This window comes from Pelodiscus sinensis, chromosome 1 (genome assembly GCF_052426305.1).
Source record: "Pelodiscus sinensis isolate ZL-2025 chromosome 1, ASM5242630v1, whole genome shotgun sequence".
Lineage (NCBI taxonomy): Eukaryota > Metazoa > Chordata > Testudines > Trionychidae > Pelodiscus > Pelodiscus sinensis.
This window is the reverse complement of record NC_143052.1, coordinates 240,260,822-240,274,396: the sequence shown is the minus strand read 5'-3', so window position 1 is coordinate 240,274,396 and position 13,575 is coordinate 240,260,822. Positions and strand designations below refer to the sequence as shown.

Below are 13,575 nucleotides of genomic sequence, written 5' to 3'. Positions count from 1 at the left end.
GTATGTCGGCTGAGCTGCCCTCCCCAACTCGGCAGTCTGATTCAGTCCCTTTCTCCGCCTGGGGTCGGGGCTTCCCGGCGCGTTCCTTGCTCCGTCGCAGCCCCTGGGCCGGGAGCCAATCACAACTAGCGGAGGGCGGGCCGGCTGCGCGCGCACGGAAGGACAACCTGGCACCTCAGGTTGCGGGGCAGGTCCGCGCGGGGCGCCCGTGGCCGCTGAGGGCAGGACGCGGGGCGGGAACGGGGCTCGCTGCCGCAAGGCGGGTGCGGGCGGGGAAACGTTGAGCATTGAGGACAGTCGGACTGTGCAGGGGGGGCGTGGCGGCTCCATGGGAGGTTTGTAAAACCAGGTGGACAGACGCCTGGGCAGGGAGGCTGTAGGGCGGGGGGCGTGCACATAACACCCCTCTTCCCCGCCCAGCGCTGCGCCTTTCTGTCACCGCCCTACCTTCTCCCCCATTACACTCAATACATGAACTCAGAGGTGAGGGCTCCCAAACACTGCTGCCAGCCTCTCCTCTACCCTCCCTCCTGGCCAGACACCCTGCCCCAAGTCCCCTCCTGCACCCTCCCTTCTGGCCGGAGACCCTACCCCCAGCCTGTCTGTGCACCCTACTTCCCACCCTCTCCCCCTTCTGCACCCTAAGAGTGCAGGGTAGCGCTCATGAACTTTGTGTCTCAAAAGCATGTTTATGCAGATCAGCTTTCCTAATCATTTTTTATTTCTGTGATGTCATGTGTTGTATTACACTGATCATCTTCAGTTAATACTCTTCTGATATTAGAATTTATATCTAGTAGGATTAAGCCTCAGAACAAGCCTACTGATGGACTACCTGGAACCATTATTATGTGTTTATCATGAATTGAAGCTACTTCAGAAACTGTGTCACAATGTTTCATTCTGTATAGCACCCTGATCAGCAAAACTGTGCTTTTAATTCTTCCTCAACTACCAAGTATGTCCAGGGTAGGAATGTAAAATCCTGCTTAATCAATTTAACCAGTTAAATGTTAACAGGATCCTGAGGGCAGGTGTAAATAAAACAAGATGGAACTTAAAGGAAAGGGGCATTCTTCAGCAGCCAGTGACTGACAGGTCTGGTGCTGTCACTAAGCAACCCACATGCAACCCATTGTAATTGATGGATAGATCTTAGCAGGTTAAAAACTGACTAGAACTAAATTGCAAGTAAGAGTAAGTTATGTACATATAACAGTTACACAGCACTGCTGCCACACAAGTGTCCTTAGACTTTTTCCTGATAGAACTCATTAAGTGTATGGCTTTATCATATTTTTCAATGTTCATTGCTTTGCATTTGTCCTCAGTGAAATTCACATGGGATCGTGCTAGCAATTCACTAGCTTTATTTGGGCTCTCTGAAGTTCCTTGGTCTCTTCTAGTGTTTGTTATAACAAGTAAGGAAGATAAACTTATTCTGCATAATTGTTATGTATTAAACATGACCTATGTACTAATGTGAAAATGTGTGATGAGTGGTTGTCTGTTGTATGGGGGTAGAGGGAGTGTGACAGAGGTAAATTTCAAAACTGGGTTATTTTAAATGTTTTTGTCTAGGAAAAGTTAGCAGGTATTTTATTCTAAACATTTCCTTTACAATTCAGTTATCCACTGAATTGTACCGACACATTTAAAGCCTAAATTAAAGTAGGATCTGTGTTAAGCGAAAAGTACAGTAAGGGAAATACACCCTAAACTATGGAGTCACTTCTGACAGTTCCATAATACAACAGAAACTGGACTGTATTCTGTGTAAAGAGAACAAATACAGGGTCCCTCACCACCAAACATCCCTTTAAGAAAAAGTCAAACAGGATATAATTGTGTAGTCTTTATTGATCACACTGGAAAGCTTAGCTTTTAAACCAAGAGATATATTTTCTTAAAAGATATGAAATGAAACTGTAGTTTGTAAAGCATAACCTATACAATCTATGTAGGCTGCTATATTAAATGAAAAAAAATGTTTTATTAATTTGCCATACTACTGCACCTTTATAAAGAAAGGGGGAAAAGCCCTAGATTCTTTATGACTATTAATGAATAATATAAGACTTAGAAGCATGTTATAGTGAATTCTCATCAGTTTGGACCCAGTCCTTCAAGGCTGACATTTTAGGTGCTCAATTGTAGGTGCTCAGCACCTTCTAGCATAGACCATTTATACATACACTCACTGATGTATGACGTGAGAGTGAATTATTGTAGGTACTATTAAAAAAATAATTCAGCCAAGAAACAACAATGTATTTTTTAAAATTCAAGTGTTCTCAATATTTAAAGAAAACAAACGTCATACATCCTATAGAAGTGAAGTAGTTAAAGCATATTATGTTTTATAATACCTGGTATACATTTTCTGCATAAGAATATAAAATAAAAATAAAACTGTATATATATTTAATGCATCCTTTTTTGAATACTGTTGTGAAAGGTACAGAAAAATAAGGCACAAAATGTAAGTAAAATACAAATACACTCACGTTACTGGATTATTTTAAATGGAACATAACAAAATTCCGGTAGTTCTGAATATGGATATTTCTTGCAACAGGAATATATTTTCTATATTTCCATTACAACTTTAAAATCTAATATACAAAAATTAATTATGTAATATTTATCTATTAAAGGCACTACACTTTTGCAGTGGTTGCACTTAGAAGTTTGACTTCAGAGGCATTTAAAATAAGGCTTCATAATGATTACTTGGATCTGAATCTAAAAATGAATAGTTCCATAAAAAGTGATGCTACATCATTTAAAGATTACATGCTGAATTCTATGCACAAGTATTACCCTTAACTTCAATGGCACTATTTGTGTACAGAAAGCAAGGTTTATTTGTGAAGTCATTGCAGGAAATGCACAAGCAGATTTTAGGTCTCCACAGAATCTCACTGAAATTTGTGGCTATAAAGCAGATTCAACTCTAGGACCAGAGCCGTAAAAGAGTTTACAATGAATTTGTATTTGCAGTTTACTATACAAGTACAATATACAGATCAACAGATATGTATAAATGTATATATCCAATACAGAACTGAAGATATATTTTGCTTGTGTTAGTTACAAGTTATATAAAATGTAGAGAGGGTTTTTAGATGCATGTTTTGAGAGAGAAAAGAGGAAAGTACTTTAGTATGAAGCTAGTCATGCATCAAGGAAACTAATTTTCTTTGCTTGTGTATCGCAGATTGCAGCCTCAAAGAAAAATAAAATGAAAGTCAAGTAATATCTGTAATATTTTCTATTTTTTTTCCAGGAACAGGAGATTAGAAGGAGGCTTTACTTCCTCCCTAAAGTTTCAGCTAGTTTCTTCAATCTTTTCTTCAACTCCAGAGGAAACTTCTCATAGCATTTCTTGCAGACAGGCTTCATATCAAATTCAACAAATTTGTTCCTAAAAATGATAAAGGAAATATATTTAGTGGAAGAGATTTCAAAGAGTATGTGTAGCATACCATATTGACGTGGTATAAGCAGCAAAATGATGCTTTTTCAGTATGTTTGCTGAATATTAAAAAAGCTCTAAGCTGATAAATGATATAGCAAATCAATAAATGTAGATGTATCCCTGAATCTATTTTTTAATGATACATACAACTATATTTGTTAGCAGTATCCAACTTTGTCATTGGGTGCCGTCATGCAGGAAGTAAAACAAATTCAGAAGACTTCTGATTTTTTTTAAAACCGTGACAAGTTAACAGTACAGATGAATTTGCTTAAGCTGAGATTTGGGTTTTGAAAAACAGAGGACCAGTCACTGCACATAAAGTTAATATTTATGTGAAAGAGACATGAAAGTCAAAGGCTGAAGTGAAGGAAACAACCGTACAGGAAAACAAAAAGAGAACTTCTGACTACTGAGGAAAATTTTGTTTTATGCAATACTGTATGTTGTGCAACCACTGAATTGTAAACCTAACATGAAAGATACAGACTACATTTTCAGATGTTTATGGAGACCCAGTGTTATGGACCTAGAAATAGATGTCCAATGTGGGTATAAGCAAGGGCAGCTGTGCAAAAGATGCTATGAATTTCCATACTACGTTCAAGCAGTGGATATATAGTTAAGTATCCTGTCTAACAGCTGCAAGTATGTGCTGTTTCTGTGGCAAGAGGAAGAATCCCTATAGAAGGCAATATGGATAAGTCTGCTTACAAGATAGGAAATGCCACTATATCAGCAAAACAATAAAATAGGAACTTCAGTCAAATGCACAGTAAACTGGAAAAACAAAAAAAAAGTACTTCTTTCAAATGCAGTAATCTCGTTATTTAAAACTACATACTATATTTTCATATAGAAATTTAATTTTCAAGTTGACTGATATTTTAACAAGTCTTTCCAATATTTAAACAGTAAAACTCTTTGTTAATCAATTCATATTGGGCATGATTTTCTGATATGTCATGGAAGTCCATAAGTTGAAATGTCCCTTTGCAGCAATATAATGGGTTGGAACAAGAGACTCAGATAGTTCAATGTGAATTATAAACTTTATTTAAAAAAAATAAAAAAACCTTCTAATTATAAATAACTTTTGAAGAATTCAAATAAAATATATATAAACTCTGTATGAACTGTAAAAAAAACAAGCCAATTACTATTCAGGAGGCTTTCAGACAGAGTTTGCAATATGTGGACTTGCATAGTCCTGTCTGCTACTGAATTACAGTAAAATGTCTGAGTGCTGTTCTGATACAGCAATTTAAAAAATGAGCAAAATATTAACATTAGTGGAAAAAAAATCTTAAAACAAGACAATGTACTTGGAATACATTATTATTTTTGGGTACTGGCATTTTATATTAGCTTAAAATCTTGTGTGAGATGTTAAAATGGAAATACAAAGCATTCACTAAGAGTATTTTCACCACTAGCTTCTAAATCTGCATATCTGATTTTTCTGTGCATAATCCTGCATTTGAGCATGCAGTTAGGTTGGTGGTTAGCTGCATGTACAAATGACCTACTGTCATATGTAATGAACTATACACACAAAATGTAGGCAATTTGGGAAGCTGGAATGAAATCATAGCTACACAGTAGTCAGATATTAAAATAGTTGTTCAATGGGGTAAGAATTTTTCTCCCAGAAATATAAATTTATGAATTTTGCTGTTTAAGAAACCTTGCAAACTCAATTCTGAGCACGTCCTAAACTTAACATATTAAAACTTAAGTGCTCGAGATTTCAAATCATAGATATGTGGAAATTAAGAGTTGTTCTTTCACTGATTATTACAGATACATGCAGAAAACTAAAAGTCACATACATGTCCTAAACACTGACCAAAGAAGAAAGAAGCAGAGATGGTGATAGGAGGAAAAGAAAAGTTTACAAACAGACTGGCTTTTTCTTTTTCAGCTTGTCTTTATCCTTTGCTTCTCGCTCTCGTTTGGCAAGTCGACGCTTAAATTCTTCTGGCATTTTCTCATAACAGTGTTTGCAGACAGGTTTTAGATCAATTTCAACAAACTTATCCCTTTAGATAAGGCACAGAGGAAACAGTGGAAAGAACATGAAAAGAGTTAAAAATGAGTCTTAGCTGAAAGAAGAAATGAACACATAGCAAAAACAGATTTTAAAGTAGTAACACATATGTCATTTTCAAGAAGTCTATACATGTCCTATACTATTACAGTTAAAATATGACTATTGATCTGTTTTGAAGAGATCACAACTGTTTTCCATCTTAAACTATGTGATAAACTTACTTGAGTGTTAACTTAGTGTTGCAAGTGGAACAAGCGAAACAGTTCACACACCATGCCTTATTCAGAGCAGACACAACTAGGGGAGGGGAAAAAAAATCATCAGATCAGTAAAAAAAAAAAAAAAAGGCATGTTTAAAACTTCTGAAATTTGCATATTCATAAGACGTATAGCAAAAGGTGATTATTTTTAAACTTTTTTCTTAATTGGGAATAAAATTAGGGACCGTAATAATGAAAAATGTAGTGAGAATAAGGAGATATACACGTGAAGATATACTGTAAGTAAGTGCTGTGTAATTTAGATGCCTCTAAATTACTTCGTTTTTAAGCCGATGCTTAACTTTTAGCGATGATGTTTCTTTTGCCATAGTTTTAGTATGGGAGGGCTTGATTTTGAATGTAAGTTGCCTTTTTTTTCCCCTTTATATCAGTCTCTACTTTCTTCTCCTTTGTATCTCTTTCCATCTTCCTTTCATTACATAGGGTTGCTGAGAATTAAGAAATGAAACCTCCTAAAGCATGCTTTATTAGGAAAAAGAAAACCAAAACTTAGAGAAATGAAACTTAAGAGCCTTTGTTGCAAGGAATGGTGGATGAATGGGAGGAGGTGTTCCTGGGTAATTTGCAGAGATAATAGAGACGAGTGAAATAGCATAAGGGAAGTCCTTGAAGTCCCTATGCAATTGCCAACAAACTGGTCAAGCATTGTTCTAAACCAGTTTTGACAAAGGTGAATACCTAATCTGTGATGTCAGATATTGTTTATTGTAAGACGTAAAAGAGAGCAGGGAATGACTGGAGCCACATGCTACTTGCTTGCTTGTTCAGTTGAAAGCAGCTGTTTGAGGATTCCAGGCCTAATCCTGTTTTAAGTATCTGAACAATACTTACAATTGATAAATGCTTTAAGAACACTAGAATGGACATCGTGGGTCAGATCAAAGGTCCATCTAGCCCAGTATCCTGTCAGCCGACAGTGGCCCGTGTCAGGTGCCCCAGAGGAAGTGGACCGAAGATAATGATCAAGTGATTTGTCTCCTGCCATCCTTCTCCAGCCTTTGACACACAGAGATCAGGGGCACCATTCCTTACTCCCTGGCTAATAGCCTTTTATGGACCAAACCTCCATGAATTTATCTACTCTTTTTAAAACTCTGTTATAGTCCTAGCCTTCACAGACTGCTCTGGCAAGGAATTCCACAGGTTGACTGTGCGCTGTGTGAAGAAGAACTTTCTTTTATTAGTTTTAAACTTTCTACCCATTAATTTCATAAGAACAGTCGTACTGGGTCAGACCCAAGGTCCATCTAGCCCAGCATGCTGTCTGCGGACAGTGGCCAGCACCAGGTGCACCAGAGAGGGTGGACCGAAGACAATGATTAAGCAATTTGTCTCCTGCCATCCCTCTCCAGCCAAGGACACCATTTTATCCCCTGGCTAATAGCCTTTTATGGACCTAACCTCCATGAAATTATCTAGCTTCTCTTTAAAATCTATTATAGTCCTAGCCTTCACAGCCTCCTCTGGCAAGGAGTTCTACAGGTTGACTACACGCTATGTGAAGAAGAACTTTATTTTATTAGTTTTAAACTTGCTACCCATTAATTTCATTTGGTGTCCTCTAGTTCTTCTATTTAGGGAACTAATAACTAACTTTTCTTTATCTGCCCTCTCCACACCACTCATGATTTTATATACCTCTATCATATCCCCCCCCCCCCCCCAGTCTCCTCTTTCTAAACTGAAAAGTCCCAGTCGCTTTAACCTCTCCTCATATGGGACCCGTTCCAAACCCCTAATCATTTTAGTTACCCTTTTCTGAACCAATTCCAAGGCCAAAATATCTTTTTTGAGGTGAGCAGACCACATCTGTACACAGTATTCGAGATGTGGGCGTACCATAGTTTTATACAGGGGCAGTAAAATATTCTGGGTCTTATTTTCTATCCCTTTCTTAATAATTCCTAGCATCATATTTGCCTTTTTGACCGCCGCTGCACACTGTGTGGAAGTTTTCAGAGAACTGTCCACAATAACGCCAAGATCTCTTTCCTGATTTGTCATAGCCAAATTAGCCTCCATCATACTGTACGTATAGTTGGGGTTATTTTTCCTGATGTGCATTACTTTACACTTATCCACATTAAATTTCATTTGCCATTTTGTTGCCCAATCACTCAGTTTGGTGAGATCTTCTTGGAGTCCCTCACAGTCTGCTTCTGTCTTGACTATCCTAAACAGTTTGGTATCATCTGCAAACTTAACCACCTCACTGCTCACCCCTTTCTCCAGATCATTTATGAATAAGTTAAACAGGATTGGTCCCAGGACTGACCCTTGGGGGACACCACTAGTTACCCTTCTCCATTCTGAAAATTTACCATTTATTCCTACCCTTTGTTTCCTGTCTTTTAACCAGTTCTCAATCCAAGAAAGGACCTTTCTTTTTATCCCATGGCCATGTAATTTACGCAAGAGCCTTTGGTGAGGGACCTTGTCAAAGGCTTTCTGAAAATCCAAGTATACTATATCTACTGGATCCCCCTTGTCCGCATGTTTGTTAACCCCTTCAAAGAACTCTAATAGATTTGTAAGACAGGATTTCCCTTTACAGAAACCATGTTGACTTTTGTCCAACAAATTATGTTCTTCTACGTGCTTCACAATTTTATTCTTTACTATTGTTTCGACTAATTTGCCCGGTACTGAAGTTAGACTTACCGGTCTATAATTGCCCGGATCGCCGCTAGAGCCCTTTTTAAATATTGGTGTCACGTTGGTTATCTTCCAGTCATTAGGTAAGGAAGCCAATTTAAGAGAGAGGTTTCAAACCACAGATAACAGTTGAGCAATTTCCCACTTGAGTTCTTTTAGAACCCTTGGATGAATGCCATCCGGTCCCGGAGATTTGTTAACATTAAGTTTTTCTATTTGTTCCAAAACCTCCTCTAATGACACTTCAATCCGGGACAGATCCTCAGATTCATCACCCACAAAGGACGGTGCAGATTTGGGAATCTCCCCAACATCCTCAGCCGTGAAGACTGAAGCAAATAAATCATTTAGTTTCTCCACTATGGCTTTATCGTCCTTGATTGCTCCTTTTATAGTTCGATCATCTAGGGGACCCACAGGTTTTTTAGCAGGCTTCCTGCTTCTAATGTACTTAAACATTTTGTTATTTCTTTTTGAGTTTTTGGCTAGCTGTTCCTCAAAAACTTTTTTTGCTTTTCTTATTACATTTTTACACTTGATTTGACAGTGTTTATGTTCCTTTCTATTTATCTCACTAGAATTGGACTTCCACTTCTTAAAGGATACCTTTTTGTCCCTCACTGCTTCTTTTACATGGTGGTTAAGCCACGGTGACTCTTTTTTAGGTCTCTTGCTATGTTTTTTTTATTTGGGGTATACATTTAAGTTGGGTCTCTATTAAGGTGTCTTTAAAAAGTTTCCATGCAGCATTCAGGGATTTGGCTTTAGTCACTGTGCCTTTTAATTTCTGTTTAACTAACCTCCTCATTTTTGTGTAATTTCCCTTTTTGAAATTAAATGCCAGAGTGCTGGACTGCTGAGGTGTTCTTCCCACCACAGGAATGTTGAATGTTATTATATTATTGTCACTATTCCCAAGTGGTCCTGTAACGGTTATTTCCTGGACCTGATCCTGCACTCCACTCAGGACTAAATCAAGAATTACCTCTCCCCTTGTGGGTTCCTGCACCAGCTGCTCCAAGAAGCAGTCATTTAAGCCATTGAGAAATTTCATCTCTGCTTCTCTTCCTGAGGTGGCATGTATCCAGTCAATATGGGGGTAATTAAAATCCCCCATTATTATAGAGTTCTTTATTTTGGTAGCCTCTCTAATCTCCTTTAGCATTTCAATGTCAGTATCGCTGTCCTGGTCAGGTGGTGGGTAATATATTCCTACTGCTAATTTCTTATTATTGGAGCATGGAATTACTATCCATAGCGATTCTATTGAACATGTTGATTCACTTAATATTTTTATTTCATTTGATTCTACATTGTCTTTCACATACAGTGCCACTCTGCCACCCACCCGGCCTGCTCTATCCTTTCTATATATTTCATATCCCGGTATGATTGTCTCTAACAGATTTTCCTCATTCCACCAGGTTTCAGTGATGCCTATTATGTCAAACTCCTCATTTAATACTAGGTACTCTAGTTCACCCATCTTATTAGTCAGACTCCTAGCATTTGTGTAGAAGCACTTTAAAAATTTGCCACTGCTTATTTATCTGCCCTTCCCTGATGCATTGGATTCCTTTGTATGCGGTTGTTTGTCTGCTCTGGCCCACAGTTTACCCGCTCCCCGTCTCTCTTTCTGACTACAGCTTAGAGAATCTCTATCAACGGATTCTCCTCTAAGAGAAGTCTCCCTCCGATTTATGTGCATCTCCGCACCAATCGGCTTTTCCCCATCTCTTAGTTTAAAAACTGCTCTACGGCCTTATTAATGTTTAGTGCCAGCAGTCTGGTTCCACCCTGGTTTAGGTGGAGCCCATCCTTCCTGTATAGGCTCCCCCTATCCCAACAGTGTCCCCAGTTCCTAATAAATCCAAACCCCTCTTCCCTACACCATCATCTCATCCACGCATTGAGACTGAAGCTCTGCCTGCCTTCCTGGCCCTATGCGTGGAACTGGAAGCATTTCTGAGAATGCCACCATAGAGGTCCTAGATTTCAGTCTCTTTCCTAGCAGCCTAAATTTGGCCTCCAGGACAGTCTCTCCTACCCTTCCCTATGTCATTGGTACCTACATGTACCACGACCACCGGCTTCTCCCCAGCACTACACATAAGTCTATCTAGATGCCTCGAGAGATCCGCAACCTTCACACCAGGCAGGTAAGTGACCATACGGTTCTCCCGGTCATCACACGCCCAACTTTCTACGTTTCTAACGATCGAATCACCCACTACTAACACCTGCATCTTCCTAACTGGCATTCCCTCCCCCTCAGAGGTATCCTCAGTGCGAGAGGATGCCGCAACATCCTCTGGGAGGAGGGTCCCAACTACGGGATGGTTTCCCTCTGCTCCCATTGAATGCTCTGTTCCCTTGAGACTTTCATCCTCCTTAAGAGCACTGGGGCTCTCAGACTGGAGGTGGGACAGTTCTACAGTGTCCTGGAAAGTCTCATCAACATAGCTCTCTACCTCCCTTAGCTCCTCCAGTTCAGCCACCCTGGCTTCCAAAGCCCGAACTCGGTCTCTGAGGGTCAGGAGCTCTTTGCAACATATGCCACCCGCCCACAGGGCAGGTAATCATACATGTTACACTCAACACAATAAACAGGATAGCCCTCACTCTGCTGCTGGGCTTCTGCCTCCATTTTTCTAATGAATAAGTTTAAGTATAAACTGGGATTCTTTTTAAACCTCTGCAATATAGATTATTATAAGAGTTATGTTTTAAAGAAGATCAGAAGTCACTAGTGCCCTCTAACCTGTGCGCTGTGTGAAGAACTTTCTTTTATTAGTTTTAAACTTTCTACCCATTAATTTCATTTTGTGTCCTCTAGTTCTTCTATTATGGGAACTAATAAATAACTTTTCTTTATCCGCCCTCTCCACACCACTCATGATTTTATAGACCTCTATCATATCCCCTCTGTCTCCTCTTTTCTAAACTGAAAAGTTCCAGTCTCTTTAGCCTTTCATACGGGACCCGTTCCAAACCCCTAATCATTTTAGTTGTTCTTTTCTGAACCTTTTCTAATGCCCAAATATCTTTTTTGAGGTGAGGAGACCACATCTGTACGCAGTATTCAAGATGTAGGCGTACTATAGTTTTATATAGGGGCAGTAAGATATTCTTCGCCTTATTTTCTACCCCTTTTTTTTAATAATTCTAGCATCCTATTTGCTTTTTTGATGCCCACTGCACACAGTGGACATTTTCAGAGAACTATCCATGATAACTCCAAGATCTCTTTCCTGATTAGTTGTAGCTAAATTAGCCCCCATTATATTATATGTATAGTTGGGGTTATTTTTTCCAATGTGCATTACTTTACATTTATCCACATTAAATTTCATTTGCCATTTTGTTGCCCAATCACTGTTTGATGAGATCTTTTTCTTCACAGTCTGCTTTGGTCTTGACTATCTTGAACAGTTTAGTATCATCTGCAAACTTTGCCACCTCACTGCTTACCCCTATATGGCTATATTAGTTTTAGCTGAGTGCAGATTGAACACTTGGAATAACTGGGTAAAAGCCCATTTGGTCTTTGGATTAAGAAAGAAATCTTTGGCTGAATTTTGTTGGCCATTTGAAAATTCAATAAAGATTTTTAATACCTTCCACCTCTACTCTTGCCAAAAAAAGATCTGTTTCCTCTATTTCAATGGGTGCAGCTCCATTATAAAAATGCACCTAAGGTTGCCTACTATGAATGAAATTGCAGCACTAGTAATTTCCAATTATCATAACTGTTACTAGGCTCTTCTCTCTGCAACTTATTGGACAACCAGTACCCAGAAGTGTCATTTTGAAGACAAATATTTTGCTGTTTGTCAGTGGTATCCTAATTAGATATGCATTGCTCCATATATGATCCCTCTGAGTTAACTGGCTGCTTGACATGTTCCCCCATCCCACACACTTTGTTAGAATAATGCTGGACATACTCATTAATTGGAACAGCAATGTTTTGTTCATATGTGTATGGAGGAATGAAAGAATACATTTAAAACAAAATGATACCAAGGGCAATGAAATGGCACACTACAATTTGCTCAGTTTAGTAACCAGACCATACAGTATGAGGCAACCAAATTAGACAGTGTAGATATGAAAAACATATACCTAGTTATCACACAAAGCTGACGATACCAGTTTCACCAAAATTTCAGATATTTATTTGTTTTTGGAGGATTTTAAAAGATGAACAGAAAATTTCCTTCAAGACTCCTAGAATGTAGTTTTATAGGTAGAGCAGAGGGTTTCAAACTTGGGTTGCAGATCTGCCAAGGAAAGCACCTGGTGGTCCTGTGCCACTTCCCTCAGCTAGAAACAGCAAACCACAGCCAATGGGAGCTGCAAGGCTCCATGGATGCGGAACTCTAGCGTAAACAAAGCGTCATGGGCCCACATGGGGCTTTCCCTGGTGGCTGCATGATCCAACTTTGAAAACCCCCTTGAAAAGTTTCAAGCACAGTCTTGAAACTATACGTAAAGAACGTCACCTGAATTTAGAGCTCATTCTTTACTGTCATGATTATATTTCATGGCATGCTGTTCTTTTAAAGTGCCTGGGCCTTATCCCAATTAATTACTGGTTTTGGTTTAGCTGGTGCTATTACTGGCACATGGTATTTGTTCAGATAGATGTTGTTGTAATATAGATATTGCTTCCTTTAAATAATCCATTCTTGTGGATTATTGTACCTGAACTGAGGTCTATTAACGTCCTTGAGGATAAATACATGTAGAGGAAGCTGCCTGTGTAAATCTCACTTAGCCCTGGTCTACACTAGGACTTCATTTTGAAATAACCCCCTTACGGTCGAATTTATAAGCAGAGCATCCACACTATCAAACCTGTTATTTCAAAATAATCGGTCGTTTAAATTGAAATCTGTACTTCGGCTTTTCATCAGAAAGAATGCCAATTATGAAATAGTTATTTCAAAATAGTGGTCATGTGGACCTGCTGGTGCTACTATTTTGAAATCTCAGAACAGGCGAAGATCTACCGCACCGCCCCTTCCTTGAAGCCCTGCCCTCTCTATTCTCCTCCTGTCCATCACTTGCTATCCCCAGCCCTTACTTACACACTCTGATAA

The 13,575-nt window shown here is 39.0% G+C and overlaps 1 protein-coding gene and 1 long non-coding RNA gene across 10 annotated transcripts in view; one reads left to right on the top strand and one right to left on the bottom strand.

Moving 5' to 3' along the window:
• Positions 1-198: 198 nt before the first annotated feature.
• LOC112544353 (uncharacterized) lies at positions 199-3,606 on the top strand. Its single transcript, XR_012900193.2, has 2 exons — positions 199-1,421; positions 3,290-3,606. It is a non-coding gene; the product is annotated as an uncharacterized LOC112544353 (long non-coding RNA).
• The window catches only part of LIMS1 (LIM zinc finger domain containing 1), a 145,740-nt gene continuing 134,002 nt past the window's right edge, over positions 1,838-13,575 (bottom strand). For 6 of the 9 annotated variants that reach the window (XM_014569273.4, XM_075917970.2, XM_075917960.2 and 3 more), the window contains exons 9-11: positions 5,756-5,831; positions 5,388-5,523; positions 1,838-3,427 (exon numbers count right to left, since the gene is read on the bottom strand). In XM_014569273.4, coding sequence (XP_014424759.3) covers positions 3,413-3,427; positions 5,388-5,523; positions 5,756-5,831 — 227 coding nt within the window. In that variant the 3' untranslated portion in view covers positions 1,838-3,412. Of the gene's footprint in view, positions 3,428-5,330; positions 5,524-5,755; positions 5,832-13,575 lie in introns of all 9 variants that reach the window. The other 3 variants (XM_006114548.5, XM_006114547.5, XM_025180379.3) reach the window with 2 other exon arrangements.